Raw genomic sequence first — 20,096 nt, 5'->3', positions numbered from 1 at the left:
CTGGCCGCGGAGCTTCCTTGTGATTGGATGCTGTGGGGCCCTCCTCCTAAGACGGCGACTTCTCATTCGTCAGCCTGTGGCAGTTTGAATTTGGTGGCGGCCGTCGCACGTCCGGTTAGGCACGGAGCTACTCCCTCCCCTCAGCTGGAGCGGCGAGGTTTTTCTCAACCCGTTTCGTGACCCGCAGGTACGTGCCTTGCGACTCCTTTATGCTCGGGTCTCCAAGGGCAGGCCCCCCCCATTAGCCCCGTGGGGCGCCCGTCCGCCCTCTCCCGCTCCTCCGCGGCCCCCTTACTCTCCCTCCCCGACCTCGGCCGCTGACCCCCCAGTGGCTGCATCCCCCGCTCCCCTCAGCCTCCACCCAAGCGCCATGGCTCCGGCTAGGAAGGGCGGCAGTCGGGTGGCCAAGACCAACTCGGTTCGGAGCCGGAAGCTGGCTTCCTTTCTTCGGGACTTCGACCGTGAAGGTAGGGGGCGGAGCCCGGGGCGATCGCGGGGTGCCGGCGGGTTGGGGTGCGGGCAGCACGGGTTCCAGGCCCGGTTCACCCGCCGGTGACCCGTGTTCTGTCGGCTTGGCCCTCTCGCAGTGCAAATACGATCCAAGCAAATTCAGTCGGACAGGCAGAACCTCCTCAAGGAGATGGATAATCTGTACAACATCGAGATCTTGCGGCTCCCCAAGGCGCTGCGCGAGATGAACTGGCTCGACTACTTTGGTAAGAGCTGCTCCCGTTTCCCCAGGCCTCGGCCCGGGGCGCCTCTGTGGTCACCTGAGTGAGGTCTTCAGGATCACTTTAGGAAATTGCAGCCTTACCGCTTCCCCCGCTCCTGATCTCACTTCCTTGCTTTACCTTTCTGCGTGGTTCTTAACGTCATATACCCCTGCAGGTAGGCGAACGTCTTCTGTAAAGGAGCAGATAGTAAATACTTTAGGCCTTCTGGGCTCGAGGGTTCTCTCTTGCAGCTACTCAACTCAAGCTGTTACATGTCCAGAACAGCTGTAATGAATGAGCAGGTATGTGTCCCAGTAAAATGTATTTATGGACACACTGAAAAGTGAATTTTGTGTGAATTTCATGTGTCACAAAACACTCTTTTTAAAATATTTTTATCCAATCATTTAAAAACAAATAAATGAATAACTTGGTTTGCTACCAGAGCTCAGATGGGAGGATAACCCCCAAGCAGTGCTTTCTGCATCTTATGGAAACTGTCAACTTAAAAAATGAGCAAATCAAATGGTGAAGTGCAAGGACTTGATTCTTTCTGGCCAGAGAAAAATTGCAGCCTGTCCTCCACTCCCTTGTTAAATGTCCAAGGACGTGCAAGAGGCTTTCATTTCTGCTGGGTTACCCTTACTTTTCCTATTTTCCTTATTACACATTACATAGGCTCCTTCCTGAATAGAAATGCGCGTTCTATTCAAATAGATATTTAATGATTCTTTGACTTGCCCTTTTATTTGCATGTTTCTACAAATATTCATTGAGCATGTCTCAGTCACAATGCTAGGGGCTGAAAATGCTTTGGGAAATAACACTGATGTTGCCTACCCTCAGGAGCTTACGAGTTAGTAGAGGAGGATCCTTTTAAAAGTGCACACGTGATTATATAGTCAAAATTGTAAGTACCAGAAAAAGGAAAGAGTAGTGGTCAGTAGGTACATTTATATAGTGCTTCCTATGCCAGACAGGGATTCTACTGAGTGTATTGCATGTGTTAACTAATTTTATGTTCATAACAAAGGTATTCATTGTTAATATTGTTTCTCTTTTGTAGATGATAAAATTAAGGCACAGAGAGGTTGGTTACTTTGCTCAAGGTCTCATAAGCTAGTTAGTAGCAGAGTGTATTTAAACCAGGCATTCTGGTTCAAAGTGTGAATTCTTAACAGTTCTACAGGACACTATGAGAGTTTCTGAAGGAGGCTTAACCGAACTTTATTCTACATCTACAACTTGCACAGACCTCTTCATTCAACACACATTGGCTACATACCTACCCCATGCCATATTTTTGCCCGAAACTGTCTTCAAGGAATTCAGTTCAAGGCAGGGTAGACACTTAAACAGCTCTGAGTAGTTGTTGGGTATGATGAGAGTGAGCAACTAGCTCAGCACTTCGACGCAATCTGTTGTGATAGAAAACTAGACTTTTGGATTTGAACTGAGTTTTGAAAGATGAATTAGAAATTTGTCGGGTGCAGAGGAGCATTTCCGGTAGAGGAAATAATAAGTGCCAAGGCACGGAGTCATGAGAGATGGCGGCACATTTGGGAAATAAGGACTTGGGTGTGGTGGGACCTAGAATATGTGATAAGGCGGCCAGCCAGATGTGGAGAAAAATTAAACGAGGTTGTAAAGGTCCTTGAATGTTGAAGCCAGGGCTTAATCTGGTCCAGTTCTAGACAGATAACGGGTTATATCAGGGAAGATCGTTTATCATTAAGATCTGAGAGTAACTAAATAAAATGTTCTTTTTAAAGCCCTTGGAGGAAACAAACAGGCGCTGGAAGAGGCAGCAACAGTAAGTGATCTGTCCTAATTTGGAACTATGGTTAGTTTTTAAGTTTAATCCTGTCACAAAATCCAACCAGAGGGTGCTTACTATGGAAGCGGTTTCGCAGGGGACATATCCTGTTTGTGTCAACTGAAAATCTATGGTTGTCAAATGCTGAGTCCGTGAAGCCCAGATACTGTCAAGTTCTACAGAGGGAGGCAGTTCTGTTATTGGCAGGTTCCTTGTAGCTCTCTGCCCTGACCTCTCAGGCAAAGCAGAAGCCTCAAGCCCAAGTCCCTCTAAGCCCCTGGGTCATTACCTAATGGCCTGGCCTGCTAGGTGTCAGAGTCCCCAAAAATCTACATCCTTCTATGCGTTATTAGAATCTCTTGGAATCTCAGGGTTTGAAGGGACCGGACTACCAAGGATTCATAGTAGCATGGAAGAGCAGATCTCCACTGGCCTCAGAAGTTAAAGGTGTTTCAGAGCCAGTTGTTCAATCAAGAAAAAGAGAATTTGGGGGTGAATATTGTAGGAGAGGAGTGGGGATCACTGAAAATTAAAATCAAGAGCTAGTAAAACATTCTTAGTTCTGGCTTTCTCTTTCTTTGTAATACGTTCCTGCCTCCACACACCCAGATCTAATGTTTCAAAAGGCTTACCTCTGAGGTGAATTATACTCATTAGCTAATGCATCACCCTCTTTTTAATTAATCAGACATATAGAACTACAAATCAGAGAGCTTCTAATGTAATATGAAATAGCCAGTGTCATCACACCAAGCTGAGAGAATTGTAGCCTTAGCTAATATGATTTAGAACTCAGGAAAGGATTGATACTTGGGCACAAAAGTTCATAAAGATTAGGTATGTGGCGGTCTCCCAAGACCACTTCCAGGAAGACTCAACAGGGCTCAGCATATAGTCATACTCATGGCTATGATTTATTACAGTGAAAGGATACAAAACAAAATCAACAAAGGGAAAAGGTGCCTGGGCACCTGGGTTCAGAGGAAACCAGGCGCAAGCTCCCAAGAGTCCTCTCCCAGTGGAGTCACATGGGACACCTTACTTCAACACATGTGAAATGTTGTCTATCAGGAAAGCTTATTAGAGACTCAATGCGCAGGATTTTTACTGGGGGCTGGTCACATAGGCATCTTCTGCCTAGCATGTACCAAAATTCCAGGCTTCCAGGAGGAAGGCAGGTGTGCAGCGTAAGCCATGTTGTTTGTACAAAGCTTAGGCCCAGAGAGCCACTCTAACCAGGGAATGGTGGGAACCCTAAAATCCAAGTTCTCATGCAAGCCACCAGCCCATCCGTGCAAACAGGCCCTTCCATGGATATCCGTCTTAGGCCTGTTAACTCTTCTGCACGAAGGTGATCAGTGGCCTGCCACCACCGATACCTTCATAACATGCCAGTTGTTTCTAGAGATGGCACGTGGTTGGCCACTGTCTGTTCCATCAGCCATTTCAGACCTGGCTAATCTCCCACAGCTCTGTTTCTTGCTAAGATTGGACAGCCTCCGAATGCTCCTCTGAGCACTCCGTGGAGTCCCTACCAGTCTGGAGGTGAAACCTGTCATCCCTAGTCTATAACAACTCTTCTGATATTTACATGTGCCCTGCAAGGAAAGGCATAGAATCATGCCTGCTCGTGGCTATTCTCATTCACATAGGTAGTCACCACTGGGAACACATTTAGTTAGAATGGCCGCGACTAGAAGCCTTTTTGAAGGGCCCGTGGGTGCAACAGAAAACCTTATTGACTCTCTAGACTTTAAAAAAGAGAGAGAGAGAGAGAAAAAGTCTAGTATAGCACCAATTGTAGAGAATGTGAGTCATTAGCAACTTGTATTGTTTGCCAGTGGGACATAATCAAGTGCAACCACTTTGGAAAATGATTTGGCATAATAGGTGGAACAACCCTCCAGTGCTCCATCCCAGAGTATACAGCCAAGAGAGAGCTTGGACACGTGCATCAGACACATGTAAAAGATGTTTGGAGTAGCAAAAGACTGTTGACAGGAGATTGGAGAAATTCATTGTGATAGAGTCACACAGTGGGACGCTACATGGCATTGAAAACAAATGAACTACAACAACAAATAGTGGTCAGAAGCGAAACCAAATAAAATATTATTTAAGCACATACATGTTTGTTAAAAACAACAACAACAACAAAACACACACACACTTTCTTTTAAGCAAATGGAATGATAGTGGTCACTTCTGGATGAAGACAAGGAAATAGAACAGGGAAGAATACAGAGCTAGAAGCAAGTAATCAGCAATGTTTTAGCTCTTGGGTTGTAAGGTGCATTTATAGGAGTTCACTATATCATGTTATAACTAATACGTAACAGTCTTGCATGTAATAAATAATGTGTTTTTTTTTTTTTTAAGAATTTATTTATTTATTTGAGAGAGAGAGAGAGCAAGAGCATGAGTGGGAGAGGGGCAGAGGGAGAAGCAGACCCCCCACGGAGCTGGGAGCCTGATGTGGGTGGGACTTGATCCTAGGACCCTGGGATCATGACCTGAGCCGAAGGCAGACGCTTAACCGACTGAGCCACCCAGGCGCCCAAATAATGTGTTTTTAAAATTAATTGTTTTGATTCTTAAAATAGTCCCCATATTTGATGGAATATGCCTGGTGTTTTCTGACTGTGTTTGTCATAGGCTGACCTGGATATCACAGAAATAAACAGACTAACAGCAGAAGCTATTCAGACACCCTTGAAATCTGCCAAAAGTGAGTACTTTTCAGAACCCCTTGTTGAACTGGGAGAGTGGCAGCCAGGTGGTTGGCTGGCTGCTCAGAGGCCTCAGTGGTGGGGCCTCTTCCCTCTAATGCCTGGTCCTCGGTCTTGCAAATCCAAGAATGTGATTTTTGGCCCACCACATTGAGTTAATTGTATGTAGGACTAATAGTGCACAAGCTCCCGGCCGATGTGGGAGCAAGAGTAAGAGTGGAAGGAGAGGGAAAGCTTTGTGGGAACCATGACTGCCATCGGCTGCTCCAGTTAAAGAGGTTGGCAGGCCTGAGAGGCGTTCCAGAACACGGTGGTAAGGCCCACCGAGGCACTCCCGTGTGATCAGAAGGGTTGAGAGAGAATTGTGAATGGGCCAGTATCCTCCGGGCGCCACCCCACGTTCCTGGATTCAGTGCCCTGCTGCGGAAAATCATCTCTCCCACATGCCCCACACTCTGAGAAATGCTGTCCTAGAGGGAACGTGTTAGGGAAGCCCGGTTGTAATTGGTGAGCGTGGAACCAGGACAGGATGCGCTCTTACAGACTATATGTTACTGTCGTTAAGCTTTCATAGCTCAGTGCGTCCACATCTTACAAGGACAGGCCTGACCCAGGGCCTGGATTTTGGGGCTGCCCTGGTCAAACCAGGGCGCTTTGTCCACTGGGTCGGGCCAGAAGCGCTGTCCAGTTCTTATTCCATCTTGCTTCCCATCCGAATGGCCCTGTAGCCTGAGGAGAGCGTGAGGGTTTCACTTTGCTGGTGTCATGTCCCAGTGCCGCCTCGGTGAGGCAATGACAGGATTGGACTCAGGTGTTCCTGGGGCTCCTCCTAGTTACAGGCTTTTTTAGTTCACTTTGGCTTATCTCCACATTTAGGTAATACCGGTTTCTCTTCTGGATTCCACACGTTTTGCTCCAGCGATGGGGGAGGGGGTCTTCTGATTTCACCCCCGGGGAGCAGACACACCAGGACCCAAGTCAGCCAACAGTAAAAATTGTTTTTGTGCCCTCTTGACCATTGGGCTTTGATTACATTATAAGCTACTTCCAAAAAGAAAAAGGGGAAAAAAAAGATAAATATATTATTTAATGTGTCAGGAAGTAAAAAGCTAAAAATTTGTCTCGTCTGATCCCCCACCCCCCACCCCCCCATGATCAGATGCCTGAATTTTCTCTGTGGACTCCCTGCTCAAGATTGTCTGGCTCGTGGTCGTACAGATTTAGCAGTGAGACACTAACTTTCAGCACTAAACAGCTGCAGCGGGCTTAGAAAGTTTTTTTCTAGTCTATGTAAATAATATTTTATTGTAATAAATACTTTTTTTAAAAAAAAGATTTTATTTATTTGTCAGAGAGAGACATAGTGAGAGAGGGAACACAAGCAGGGGAGTGGGAGAGGGAGAAGCAGGCTTCCTGCTGAGCAGGGAGCCCGATGTGGGGCTCGATCCCAGGACCCTGGGATCGTGACCTGAGCCGAAGGCAGACGCTTAACGACTGAGCCACCCAGGCGCCCCTGTAATAAATAATACTTCTTATGACATGTGTCCAGTACTGTCCAAAGGCTTTATGTTCATTCATTCCACAGACACTTAAACACTCACAGGCACAATTCTAGGGTTTGGGGAAATAGGAACAAGAGTAACGAAGACTCTGTTCTTGTGGAGCACATCCCAGGTCTCATAATACCCCTGTGAAGTGACTACTCCCTTTTATAGATGAGGAAACTGAAGCAGCACAACGAAAGCCCCATGACCTGGGCAATGCTAGGACTGGGCCTCACACTCAAGTCTAGCAGAGTCCAGCATCTGCGCTCTCACCGGAATGCTGGGCATCACATGGGCTTCATTAACCAGTCTGGTTAGTTTTCTCTGTCTAAACCCTCTTTTAAAAAAAAAAAGTCATCTTGTTTATATTCAAAGTCTATTTCTTGATTACAGCCTAAGATTGCATATGTTTTATTTCCTCTAAGAAACGTGAATGCATGAAAGTTTATTCTTATGAGAAAGATCACTTTGTTAAAACTGTTTCTTATAGCACGAAAGATAATGAAAGTGGATGAAATGATAATGGAAGAGGAAGAAGAAGAAAATAAGAACAAGAATCTTCAAACTGCAAGAGTAAGTAGGCACTTGGGTTTGGGGTTAGGAGCTGACAGGAGACAAGGAAACAAAAATACCTGACCTCCTCTTGCCCAACCCCACCCGCCCGAGTTCACTGTTCAGTAGAGAAGAACCCATTTAAATGGCTCATAACAAAAGCGATCAGAGAAGTGTGTATAAAGCACATAGAAGGCAGAAGAGGAAGCTATCAAATTTTACCTCCCTGCTTAGGGTACACCCAGGCCTTTAAAAGTGAGGGAGATTTCACTAGCTGGAGAAGAAAGGGAAGGGAAGCCCAGGAGGAGATAGGAAAGTTCCTTCAAGTTCCATTTAAGGAACAGGAAGCCGTTGGGGATGACAGGGCTGTAAGCTGTGGGTGATCTGTGTACAGGAAGGCCCGACGATGAATGGCCTTGTGTGCCAAGCTCAGAAGTTTCCATTTCATCAGGTTGGTCACGGTGAGTGACAAATGGGAGAGGGGAAAAACCAGAGACAAGGAAACCAGTTGGGAGGCTGTTGCAATTCTTAAACTGAGGCCCTGATCCTATACACAGAGAAGGGATGGTTTTGACAAATGTGAGCAGGACCAGTGGAGGAAGTGAGGAAGCAGGGATGACTGATCCGTCTCTAGCTGAGGCTCCCCTCGTCTGTGGAAGGCGGCCCACAGGAGGAAGAGCAGTGCTGGGTTCAGGTGAAGGCGAGCAGCCGAGGTGCCAGTTACTTGACACGTCGAGGGATCCATCCTTTTCTGAAATTTCAGCCTGGAGCTCAGGAAGGAGTAGGAGATAGAGAGGCACACTGACTCCCAGTGTGGGTATCAATGAGGTTGTGCAGGGAGGGCGTGGAGGGGGAGGCTGAGGAGGGAAGCTAGGAAGAGGAGCTCATGCCAGCCTGTGCAGGGACAGCCAGAGCAGCGGGGAAGATTGGGTACCCCGGGATGGCCTGAGTGACCTTCACAGCAGCATTTCATGGGGGAGCGATGGGGGGTCCCGGCCAGGCTGCAGTCAGTTTAAAAGAGATTTACCTTTTTATTTTCCCTTAAAGATTTTATTTATTTGTTTATTTGACAGAGAGAGAGACAGCCAGAGAGGGAAGACAAGCAGGGGGAATGGGAGAGGGAGAAGCAGACTTCCCACTGAGCAGGGAGCCAGATGTGGGGCTCGATCCCAGGACCCTGGGATCATGACCTGAGCCGAAGGCAGACATTTACTGACTGAGCCACCCAGGCGCCCCTCTAAAAGAGATTTACCTTTAATCTTGGCCAAAACCCTCTACTTTGAAGACCCAGCCGGTGGAAGTCCTTAATGGATCGGTCACATTCTGTATTACTTAAGCCACTTACTTCTGGGAGATAGAGCTCATATTCATCAACCCCTATTTCCGGAGTGGGTCCCCCTCCCTTCCTTTTCTTACCCTTTACCCTCCCTCACTTTCCCCTTTTTGGGGCTTTTTATAACCACAGTGTCATTTGATTGTGAATCCAGGTCAAAAGGTGTCCTCCATCCAAGAAGAGAACCCAGTCCGTACAAGGAAAAGGCAAAAGCAAAAGGTGACAGGTTTTCCGAACGTCCATGTGTGTTTTGGTGTTCTTGGAGAGCCCCGTTCCTCATGGCAGAGGCGGGGGTGAAAGGGCTCTTGTGGCCTGCGCTCGAGTAGAACTTGAGTCTCCAAGCTGGAGGGGCCTCTAGAAATGATCTGACGCAACACGTTCTCCAGTTCTGCCCGCGTCCTCTATCCTCCCCCACTTTTTGTTTGTTTTAATGCCACCAGGGAGAGAGGACTAGAAACCTATCGTAAGTGCTGCAAATTTTGTTCATTTGCCTGACAGCCCACGGGCAGAGCTCCCCTGTGGCCAGTCGCAAAGTGGCTTTCACCTACCTACTATAGTTGTTTCTTGAAGTGTTCCTCCTGGTCCTAGTCAGTAAAGAATCACCATCGACTTGAACTAATTATGCTGAGCCCTGCTAAACCATTTGGGATGGGCCCGGGGGGCCACATCTCAAGAAGGTTAGAATGTAGTGGCTGGGATGTGTGTCTGTGAAGGAGAGACTCTCCCTGAGCGGTGGTGGGTGCCTCGCAGGAGGACAGGAACTCTGGCTAAGGGGCCTGCAGGGTGTCGAGAGGCTGTCTCCTTCCTCCTGTTCCGTTAGCCTGACTGAGAGGCCGGACACCGGAGGCTGACTGCCCAGCTTCAGAGCTCTGGCCCCACCCTCATGGGCTGTGTGATCCTGGCCAAGTTGTTTGACTCGGTGTGCTCGATGTTCTGCGGCTGTAAATGAGGCTCACAGCCACGGGTCCGGGGTTGTTGGGGTTGTTGGGAGGGCTGCACGAGTTAGTGTACGTGAGGCACTCGGGACGTAGCCACATGGTCAGTGCCCTCCATGTGGGACCTGTGCACCTAATGGCCTCTTCTCACCTGCAGGTCAAGCCATTATAACACTGTCACCCCAGCTGTGGGCCGGCTGGAGTTGTCTATGGTGAAACCAACTCCAGGCCTGACCCCCAGGTTTGACTCGAGGTGAGTAATGGGGGCAGCGCCTGCATCTGGGTGGGAGCCCAGCAGTTCACCTCAGTCCGTAAGAAAGGAGTGTGGGAAAACACTCAACTTCTTGGCCCGGCAAGCCCTCTTGGAAGAGGGTAGCTGTCTGGGCTTCCGAGTGTCTGCCTCTCCCCTGAGTGCAGGTTTACCTGTTTTCAGCGACAAAATGAGTCTTTATCTGATGAGAGGAGAACATGCTGCCTCTGAGGACTAGGAGGCTTCTAGTGACTCTCGTTCTGCCTTTTCTGTTTCTGACCAACAAAAATATTTTTTCAAAATGGGTAGGTACTCTCCTATACCCTTGGTAAGAGTGAGAACGGGCACCACGTCACACCAGGGAGACTAATGTGACCCAGGCTGGAAGCTAACGTCTTCCACCAGGCTGGTCAGCTGGATAGGAAATGCTCTGGGGCCATAAAGAAGCAGTTCTGTGTGTGCTGATGGAGCAGCATCGTGACCACGGGCGTCTCCAAGCATGCAGCACGACAGTGTGTCCTAAATGATCCCATTTGTGTCTAGATACAGAGAATGTTTCTGGAAGGCATAAGGAATTGAAAGTCGGGATCTCTGGGGTGAGGAGAGGGAGGAAGACTTCTTTTAATTCCCACTCTTGAACTGTTTTTTCACATGTGCATAAAGCAAAGGACATTTAGAGAAAAACAGGTAGCAGGATTTTAACTGTCTTGAGAAAGTTTATTTGGGAATTAATGTGATGTAATCTCTGAATCCTCCTTTTTTGACCCTGGAAAATTCCTCTTGCTGGAAGCACTTAGCCACTCTTGGAAGTGCATTAACCATAGTTTATTTCTGGCTCTGTGGATGGATGGATGACTGGTGTCCATGCAGAGCTTGGGACCTAAGATTTCCATGGATAAGAACTGACTGGCTAGATGCGTGTTTGATCATTACACGCTCCCTTCTCCAGCTGTGTGTAGTCATTACCGTTTAAAAAGACTTTTTGCCCTAAATTTAGAACTCGCCTTCTTAGAAATGCAGGATTTGAAAACTACAGCTTGAGGCCAGATGGGGGTTGGAAGAGCTCATGGCGCCTTGTGTCACTCACTCTGCCAAGCCATCTTGACAGAGATCTTCCCACTTCGCAGGGTCTTCAAGACCCCGGGCCTGCGTACTCCAGCAGCCAGAGAGCGGATCTACAACATCTCCGTGAATGGCAGCCCTCTTGCCGACAGCAGAGAGATTTTCCTCACGGTGCCAGTGGGCGGTGGAGAGGTGAGCGTCTCACAGGGAGGCCAGCCCGCCATGCGCGGCTCCCTGGGCATTTCTTTCCTTGGCCCGTCACCCACTCCTCACCCCCACAGTCCTTTGGGTCACATGGATCCTGATGTGCACATTTCTGCAGGACTCCGAACCAGTTTTCTCGCCCCGGCTGGAGGCCCAGGCTGGGATCCTTGCCCGGCTCCGTGTTCCGTTTGTTCATCAGCTAACATTTGGCCACCTGCCTTATGGGAGGCCCCAGGTGTAGACATGATTCCTGCTCTTGGGAAGCCGTTCAGTAGTCGAGATAGGTTCACAGTCAAGTCTAGGGTCACAGGACACGTGCAGTAAGGGAGCTACTAAAGGGAGTGCAGAGGAAGGCAGCGTCGGTGTGTGCTCTAGGAAGGGGCACGTGAGCTGTGTCTCCCGCTCTGGGTAACTTGGAGCGGTTCTGACGTGGGCTGAGCCCAGTTGCCCTGAGCTGGCTAGAACCAGTTGCGGACCTCAGCTCCTGGGAGGGAGGAAGGTGCACCTCAGCTATGTCTGCAGGGCATGTCTAAGCTAATGTCCGTGCCCTTAGTCCCCGGGTGGGCCAGTCTCAAGCCAGGGAGAACACTGATGTCATCATCTCCTAACTGCCTCACCACTCCCCGCTCCCCCTGCCCAAAAGTGCAGGATATCAAGGGGACCCCTGGGGCGCACTGGGGCACTGGGTGCAGGGTCCTGCCTCGAGGGACACGGCAACTGAACCCACTCTGCTCTCCACACAGAGCATGCGATTACTGGCTAGTGACTTGCAGAGGATGGACATCGCACAGCTGGACCCAGAGGCCTTGGGAAACATCAGGAAACTCTCCGTGAGTCTTGTAACCCTCCGCACAACGGGATGCCTCCAACAGCTTGCTGTACTTAGGATTGTCTTTTGGGCCTAGGCTTCATACTTAGCATTGTGCTGTCGTCTCCCCCCAAGGGATTTTAGCAGCACTTCTGTCCCTGGACTGATGTTGCCTTTCAGTCTGTCCCGGGGTGCCTGCCACGAAAGTTCCACAGCAGAATCAAAATTCTGCCTCGTTTGGGCAGTTGGCGCCAGTATGCGAAGGCGTGACCGACTGCCAGGGAGGGAGGCTTCCTGCAGGGAGGGGCTCGTTCCGAGGAGTCCCACAGAATCAAAGAAAGCGCTGAACAGCCAGGCCCCTGGAGCCGTGGGACCTCCCGCGACAGGCGTTTACGGAGCTGCGTTCTGGTGCGCGCCGGCTCCCGTAGCCTCTGTCTCTGAGGCTCATGCATGCACTTCGCTGACACTCCGTCATCCCTCCCTCTCGACAGAGAGCCCCCTTCACGCCCCCGCGCCTTCTCCTTCAGTACTGGCTTCCGCGCGGCTTCTGGCTGCCACACTCCCAGCCCTGACGTCGCTGCTCTAATGCCCAGCACTGACTGTCCAGCTCCTTGGCTCCCCTCAGATCCTCAGGATGGAAACTGAATTGGTTCAGCTTTGGTCAGATGGGCCCCCGTGGTCCAGTCAGCACCGTCCTGGGTGGGGGATGGGAGCCCTCTGTGCAAACATGGCTGCCCTCGGCGCCCCCCTCTGGGGGGCCTGGGAGGGGTACATCAGGGAAGCCGGCCTGGTGGCAGCCGCCCGGATCCAGTGACATTCATCCTCTTAGCTGCACCGCCGCACTGCCGGCTCATCTGAGGCCTTGTTTTACCCTTTGTTCAGACGAGAAGTGGAGATTCGGGACACTTCATTCGTTTGGGGTATAGATAGAGAACGGAGGGCTGAGCTCACTCAGACTTGCCGACCCAAATCCAGTGTCACCTGAGGACACTCTAAGTGGCTACCAGGCAGGCATGGCCAGTGCTGTCTTCGCTCGGTGACCCGCCTCTTCCCTTTGTAGAGCCGCCTCGCCCAGATCTGCAGCAGCATACGGACTCACAAATGAGGCTGCCGCGCCGAGAAGCCAAACCTGACTCGATGGACCTTCAACGGGCACTTCCGGGACCCTGAGGAGACCTCTTCCTTTCCGGATGTTTGTCTGCGCGTGAAGTTCCAGGGCAGGGAGTGGTGTTCCTCTGGGAGAATTTGGGAAGCGGGGAGACACGCTGCTCCCCTGTTGGTTAGATAAAGCTTTGCTGTTCACGCCTCCCAACCCCAATGCCTGCTGCATCCGTGCAGCCGAAATTTCCTGTCATTCTCCCAGCAGAATTCTCCTCCCTGCTCTCAGAGCTGCCGCCTTCTGCCTCGTGTAACCCGGCATCCTCTCCGTCCTGCCCTTCCTCCAGTGGCAGTGGCATGGGAGGACCTCACGTCCCCAGGAAGACTGCCTGCTCCCCCACCTCAGAGAACCCTCTGCATCTGCCATTTCCGCTCCGTGTTGCTCGAGGCTGGGAGTTTTAGGCTCAGAGAAGTGAGAGCTCTGGGCCATGGGAGGATGGGTCCAGAGAGCTGGGAGGAAGCATACAAATGGGGACAGGACAGCAGAACGGGACGTGTCCCAGCAGTGGCCACAGCTGAGCCCATCTCAGCCCGGCGGCCCCCATCCCTGCGTTCGGCTGTGGTGGATACTAAATGGGGCTTTGGGATCTAACACCCGCTGTGCCCAGTAGTTTCTTCCAAGCTGACTTGTGGAACTGCGGTTTGTATTTATCCCTTTACCGAAGACCAAAAACTGGTTTGGAGGCAGCTTCCATGTCTGGCACCTCTACCTCTCTAGTTGGTAGGAATTTGGATAAGAGCATCCTAGGGCTTAGCTTAGTCTAGGGTTTTATGTGACCAGCTACAGAGGAACTATCATCTCTAAGCTCTCCGTGGTCCAGTGGTCCCTGCCAGGTCCACAGACTTTGCAGAGAGCACTTCCTCTTATGGGGTTCATGGGGGGGCAGGTGTAAATTGCCTGGTGGCCTCATTCCACGTGTGTGGGCTGTGCCCCGGGCATCGGCTAGTTACTGAGTCCATACCTTGGTCCCTGTGCCCCAGCCCGTACCTCTGCCCCGGCGAATCATGAGATGTGGTCCAAAAACATGGGAACTGGGAGTTCACTGTGTCTTCCTGTGTGGCTGTGTTCTATTCCTCTGTTCCGTGTCACTTTGCTCTGTGACCCGCCTAGCAATCCAGTCCTGTAGCTGTATTCCTTTCAGGTTGTTTTATTCTCCCTTTCCTGAGACTTTTGTGCATATTGTGTTCCTGATTAATGGCATCTTTTAAGCTGTTGTAATTAGGGCTACTAAAAGGTACCCGTTTTCAATAAATTGTGGGTTGGTTGGTTTTTAATCGATATTCAGCCTGTCTGTCCTCTCCAGGCTGTGCTGCCTGGACTAGAGGCCATCTGGGGGCTGAAGCTATCCCAGTGGGGGGCTCTGAGCAGCCGCTTTCCTCAGAAGATTCGGAAACCTTCCTATAGGCAGACTCTGATATCTGAAGATGGGGCCCTCACCCCAACACGCAGGCCATAGGAAACCCACCCCAAGTAGGTTTCCCCCAACACCTTTGTTCAGGAGCAAGAAATTGAAACATGGGAGGACAAAATCTAGGCTATCTATAGTTTACACGTAGAGTCAAGGCTTGTCGGCCGGGAACAAAGCGGGGGCACAGGTAATGCAGTTTTCATGCTTCTCGCCTCCCAGAGTTCCAGGGCTCTGGCAGATCTGCCTGCCTAAAATTCTTTCTGCACTGAAAATAATCCACATGGACCTAATGGCAGAAGATAAAAATGGGTCATTATCTAGCCCGGTCATCTGGCACTGACAGTGATGGATGGGGAAGGATCCTGTGGTCAGGGACAGCTTTGGAATAAAGGTTACTCATTTCCAGTGATTCAGTCACCAAACCTGAAGCTTACACCTTTTCCTTTATCATCTGGTGCGGTGTCGGGAAGAGCCTGGCTTCAAGGAAACACTTAGGACCCAACCTGCTTGACCCAGAGCCATCCTCACCCTATTTCGTTCCACTTGCACCACTGCCTAAATGGACCCAGGTGTAGGGAATGTGTATACGTAGCAGGAGCCGCACAGGTACCAGTCATGTGATGAAGATAGAGCAGTCTTTCATCCCATATAAGGGGCGGACTTGGAGCGTAATGAATTCCCCATCCCAGGACTTAAAGCATGGTCTGAACTATCACAGGGTTGGGATGTTGCAAAGAAAATTTAAATCATACTGCCAGCCCACAAACCAAACAGGCTTACTTTCACTGGATTTTGTTTTTTCGAATTAGTTACAATTTAAAAATTGCGAGATTTCACAAAAATGCTAGCCTCCAAAAAATAAGATCTGATAACAGCCAGCTGGAGCCGAGAGCAGCTTTCCTTAGAGAATCCTCTCCCCATTCAAAACAACCCCTGCTAGATCACTTCCCTTTGTTACATGCCTCGCCCCAGTAGGCAGTTTACTTTGTACCCTCTGCTGTGTGGATGAAGGGAATAAAAGCAGAGTTGCTCTGGGTTGGAGGGAGCGTGGGGCCCTGAGTCCTCCCCTTTACCAGGGCGCCTGAGGCAGCCGCCAAGAGTCCTAGAGTTTCAATAAACACCAGGTTCATTCTTGGCCCTGCAGGCTTCCTGATCTTTCCAGAAGCCCTACTTGGGGCTTCCTGTTGAAAGAATTCCAAACGTATGGCCTTACGAAGAGTTAGGTTAAATTATTCGTATGAAGAGCTAGTTCTTGGGATGTGAATGGCAGGACCTCACCTAAGTGTCGCTCGTTCACGGTGTCAGACACACTTTGTAGCTCAAAGGAACTGCGATCCCCGTTCCCACCGATGAGTTTGCGTGTGATGGAAAACTGTCTCCGCGCCCACATGTGCACAAGCTCTGGGAAGTGTTTTCCTTTCTAATTTCACACATTGACAGCTGTTGACCCACACCTAAAATACAACATGACACATATGTGCTGAAGGTTTTACTAGTAGATCATTCCTGAGGCTTCAGAAATGGGAGGCGTTGGAGACGCTAGGAGAGAGTGTGGTCAGAACTGGGGTCCACATTGGGCTCTGCACTCCATGGGAGTCTGGAATCCAATTTGCTTTGGCTCAGGTGCCTGCCTCCTCCCTGCCACAGGATGAGGCACTACCCCAGCCCCCCCGCCCCCTGCTTGCATCACCTCCCTGGTTAAACAGTGCCCACCACCCCCCATCCCCGCTGTAAGCTGTAATCTGCACTTGCCTTCTACACTCTGCCATCGTCTTTCCCTCAGTTGATCTTAGGGTCTATGAAGTTGGCATCTTCCGATCCTCAGATGATGCAGATGGTGGAGGCCAGAACACAGCCTTGGCACCGAGATACTGGGAAGAGCCCAGCTCCCCATCTGCAAACTTTCAGGGCCGCGTGCCACAATGTGCTAAGAGCCATCAGGGTGGAGGCAGAGGACACTCTCCAAGGCTACATGTCTTCAAATCGGACCTGAAGGTCCTGTGTCTCTCTTCACCGCGCCCCGGCGGACTGTCGAGGATGAGTGCAGTGGGCCAGGGAGAAGGGGCAAGATGCAGCCTATCTGGGAGGGGGTGTAAGGTGCTTGCAGCAGGGAAACATTTCGTTCTGGTTTTCTAGTTTTTCTCTTCAACTTCCACGAGCAGTCTTAGTCCACACATACGGCCTGGAGTGAGGCTTGAGAGAACCATAATCTGCCCACAAGATGCTGGTAGGCATCAGGGAGGAACCCTGAGGAGACCAGCCGGGTTCTTTCAAGATACTGGCAGAAGCCTGAGTCTAGATGGCGAAGGGCACCAAGAGATTTAAAGAGAGGGCTCCATACAGTGAGGAGTTCTGCTCGAGCCCTGAGCGGTGTGAAGGGGACGATGCGAGGGAGGAGCTGAGCCCAGAACGCACTCATGCTTAGTAAGGGCAGTGAAGGCACCCCACGGTTTCCCCCGGGCCCTCCTGCATCTCCCCCAGCACTTCCACAACACCTAGGGTTTATCCCTGTGGCTGTGCCTTTCGTGCTTCTTACTTAACTGACTCCCCCACTAGGCTGTGAGCTCTTAACTTCCAGTGGCTGCTACAGGGTGGGAGCTGGGTTCACCGAACGACCAAACAGCGGGTCACACCACGTCAGCAGCCCTGCTGCCCGGAGGTGTTCATTTCAATCCCCCACCATATACTGTACGTCCGCCCGTGCACCTGGCTACACCCTGCTAATCCTAACATTTAGTGAGCACTTACTGTGTGCAGGCAGGGTGAAGTGTCGGTGGGGGTCCCCCATTCCTCGGTTCCATGCCTCCACTCAGGCAGACCTCCACAGAGCAACACTGCTGACGGCCCCACCTGCTCACTCCGCGCCGCCTGGAGAAGAAGAGACTTCCTGAACGGAACAACCTGCTTGAATTGGCGCCACCTGGCTCGTCCCGCAGGTCCGCCCGCTCGCAAGCAGGGTGCGCGCCGGTCTGCTCCCCACCCTGCAGGACGCTGGGTCCGGCAAAGCCACCCGGGCAGACGAGGCTTGCAGCTTCCTGGCTCGGCCTGAGACTGGGTGGGTCTAATTCAGAGAAAGGCACTTTGTCCCAGTACAGCACAACTCATTTATCGAAGATGTACTTTTATCCATGTTAACGTCTCTGAAATCCGGATGCATCTTCCAACCAGATGGCATGACACAGCTGAATTGGCTGTGATGTTTTCTTAGTGGTACATCTCACACTCAACGGCATCTTAGATTCGAAGAAACATGGTAAGCAGCATTCTCCAGTCAGCCTTATCAAGGAGCCGGTATCTTGGGGTCCGTCTGTCCCAGGGAACGGTGCTCAACTGGTTCCGAGCACAGGAACGGAGGAAAGGGGTGTTCTTTACTGCCACCCCGCCGCCCCAGCCCCAGCCCCATGCACTCCCCCTGGCCTAAGCAAATAAATACGACACCTTCTCCAAGCTGTGAACGAACAGCCCGGGCCAGGGAGAGCGGAAGCACTAGGAAGCCGGAAAGGGCAAGGGCTCACGTGGTTCATGTGTGCATGTGTGTGTGCATGTGCGTGCACACGCGTGAGCACTCAGGCGGCGCTCCAGCATTCGGCCCGCACCCCCTCTCCGCCCTGATCACTGTCTTATCCCACCTTCCTCCCTTTGCCGCTCGCCCCCAAAGATTCCCACGCTCCACTCCTCGATCCTCTCATGTGGCTTCTGCCCCCCACGATTAAGGCCACTGTTAGGGGCTGAATTATGTCCCCTCGAAATTCATGGGTGGAAGTCCTAACCCCGGTACCTCAGAAAGTGACTATTCAGAGACAGGGTCTTTACAGGGGTCGTCAAGTTCCAGGGAGGTCATTCGGGTGGGCCAGTCTGGTTCGACTGGTGTGCTTCTGAAAGGGGAAATGTGGACATGGAAGGCGGGGTGAAGACGCGGGGAGAAGCCGTCTGAGAGCCCAGCAGAGAGGCCTAAGTCGTCGGGAAGAGCCGACCCTGCCAACACCCTGCTTGCCGACTTCTAGCCCCGGGGGCTGTGGGACTGAGCCGAGCTGGGCGCTGCAAGCTGCGGGCCTGCCGTTCCGTGAGGCAGCCCTGGGAACAGCACGGCGCGGGGAAGAGCCCCTGACAGCCGCCCCCACCCCCTCTGCTCACGCGGCTTCCCCGCATTTCACAGCCCCACTCACTGCCCCTTCGCCTCCATGGCTGACTGCTTCCTGGCTTCCCTCCATTGCTCCCACAGGCTCTGTCTCCGGCTCTTCTTCACCTGCTGTCTCCCAGTGCAGACTGCCCCAGGGCTCCCTCTGCGCCCCCCCCCCCCGGGGCTAGCCCAGGGCGACCTCCTTCTCACTTGGCTTCACCCCCCCACCCGCACCCCCACCCCAGGAGCCACGGCCCTCAGAGCTCCGCCTCTAGCCGGCGTCTGTGCCAACTTCCAGGCCCAGCACCCACCCCTCTCCCAGACATCTCCACCTGCTCGCCTCAAACGCATCTAGAACCAAGCGTGTCATTTCCCGCCTTCCTCCCCCAACGCCTACCCAACCTGCTCCCCTCCCCGTGTGCTGTCTATCTCAGAAAATGGCACCAGCACCCGAGTATTGCTTCCCTTGCGTTACTACTCCCGAGACCAGGTGAGCTCCTTCTCTCCGCTCCCGGGCCACCCTCCCTAGACTGGGAGATCTTTCATGGCAAGGGCTGTTCAATTCATGTCTACACAGAGAGACCTCAGACTCACACTCTGGAGACACCCCACGGCGGTGGGGGACGGTGGAAACTTCCCACATAAGATCTTAATGGGTAAGCAATTGTCACTGAAAGAGGTACCATATCACAGACAAGTTTTTATTACTTTGTCCTGCATATAGAACCCACGAAATATAAAAACATGTCCAGAATTAGTCAAAGGAACCACCCCCCACCACCAGCCCCTTCCCTCCCTGGATGGGCTCAGATGGGGGAGCTGGAGGGTTGCAGGCTGCCTCCCTCTGTCCAGTGAACAAGTTCCATATAAAAATAGATCTGTAGAGAGCTCCCAGAGAGCCATCAGCCCGCATCCGTGCAGGGCAGAGGTCTGGGACCCCTCAGGATTATGGGACCTCACTCCTCCATGGAGGGGAGGTCTACCCTGGACACCGAAGTCCTGCCAACACAGCCAGGGGGGTCCCTCTGCAGAATAGCCGGGGGATGGGGAGGGGGCTTGGGCCTTTAGAGCATGACCGATGTAGCTGGAGATGGGGATGAGGCTCCCTCCACCCAAGACGGGACACTGGTCCTCATGCCATGTCCTTTCCGGGCTTGGGTGGGGGTAGGGGGCGAGCCTGGAGGGCAGCTGGCATGGGAACGGACCCCCCAGCCCTGTCAAGGGTGGAAGCAGTATCTCAAGCTTCCCCAGTACCCTCAAAGTCACTGACTGGGGCAGGTGCCCAGGAGGTGGGGAGCCGAGGGAGGGGCTCCAAGGAGAGAAGAGCCAAAGGCACTGATGTGAGGCACTGTCCCCCACCGTGGGTGCTCCCCAAAAATGCGCTGCATCTTCCAGCCTCCTGGCTTCTTCTCATGCTAGCCCCTCTGCTTGGATGCCTCTTGTCCTAGGCCCTCCATCTTGGC

General features: G+C 51.7%; 1 protein-coding gene across 2 annotated transcripts; it reads left to right on the top strand.

The window, feature by feature from the left end:
• Window positions 1-89: 89 nt before the first annotated feature.
• On the top strand, window positions 90-14,379 carry CDCA8 (cell division cycle associated 8). Of its 2 annotated transcripts, none has more exons than XM_036119062.2 (11): window positions 90-187; window positions 355-467; window positions 588-716; window positions 2,486-2,526; window positions 5,185-5,257; window positions 7,293-7,375; window positions 8,842-8,906; window positions 9,780-9,875; window positions 11,000-11,126; window positions 11,882-11,968; window positions 13,007-14,379. In XM_036119062.2, exons 2-11 carry the CDS (start codon window positions 371-373, stop codon window positions 13,049-13,051), a joined length of 843 nt encoding a protein of 280 aa, XP_035974955.1. In that variant the 5' UTR covers window positions 90-187; window positions 355-370; the 3' UTR covers window positions 13,052-14,379. The 2 variants fall into 2 exon arrangements, with proteins under 2 accessions (XP_035974955.1, XP_035974956.1); XM_036119063.2 differs by having other exon boundaries at window positions 330-467.
• Window positions 14,380-20,096: the final 5,717 nt, after the last annotated feature.

This window comes from Halichoerus grypus, chromosome 5 (genome assembly GCF_964656455.1).
Source record: "Halichoerus grypus chromosome 5, mHalGry1.hap1.1, whole genome shotgun sequence".
Taxonomy (NCBI): Eukaryota; Metazoa; Chordata; class Mammalia; order Carnivora; family Phocidae; genus Halichoerus; species Halichoerus grypus.
This window is presented reverse-complemented; position numbering and strand designations above follow the sequence as displayed.

What these genes read in the sequence shown, in the direction of transcription:
- CDCA8 (XM_036119062.2), top strand. Translation starts at nt 371, where the DNA reads ATGGCTCCGGCTAGGAAGGGCGGCAGTCGGGTGGCCAAGACCAACTCG. An exon ending in CGCTGGAAGAGGCAGCAACA is followed by an intron (nt 2,527 to 5,184) that starts GTAAGTGATCTG and finishes TGTTTGTCATAG; the next exon opens with GCTGACCTGGATATCACAGA. An exon ending in TGCCAGTGGGCGGTGGAGAG is followed by an intron (nt 11,127 to 11,881) that starts GTGAGCGTCTCA and finishes CTCTCCACACAG; the next exon opens with AGCATGCGATTACTGGCTAG.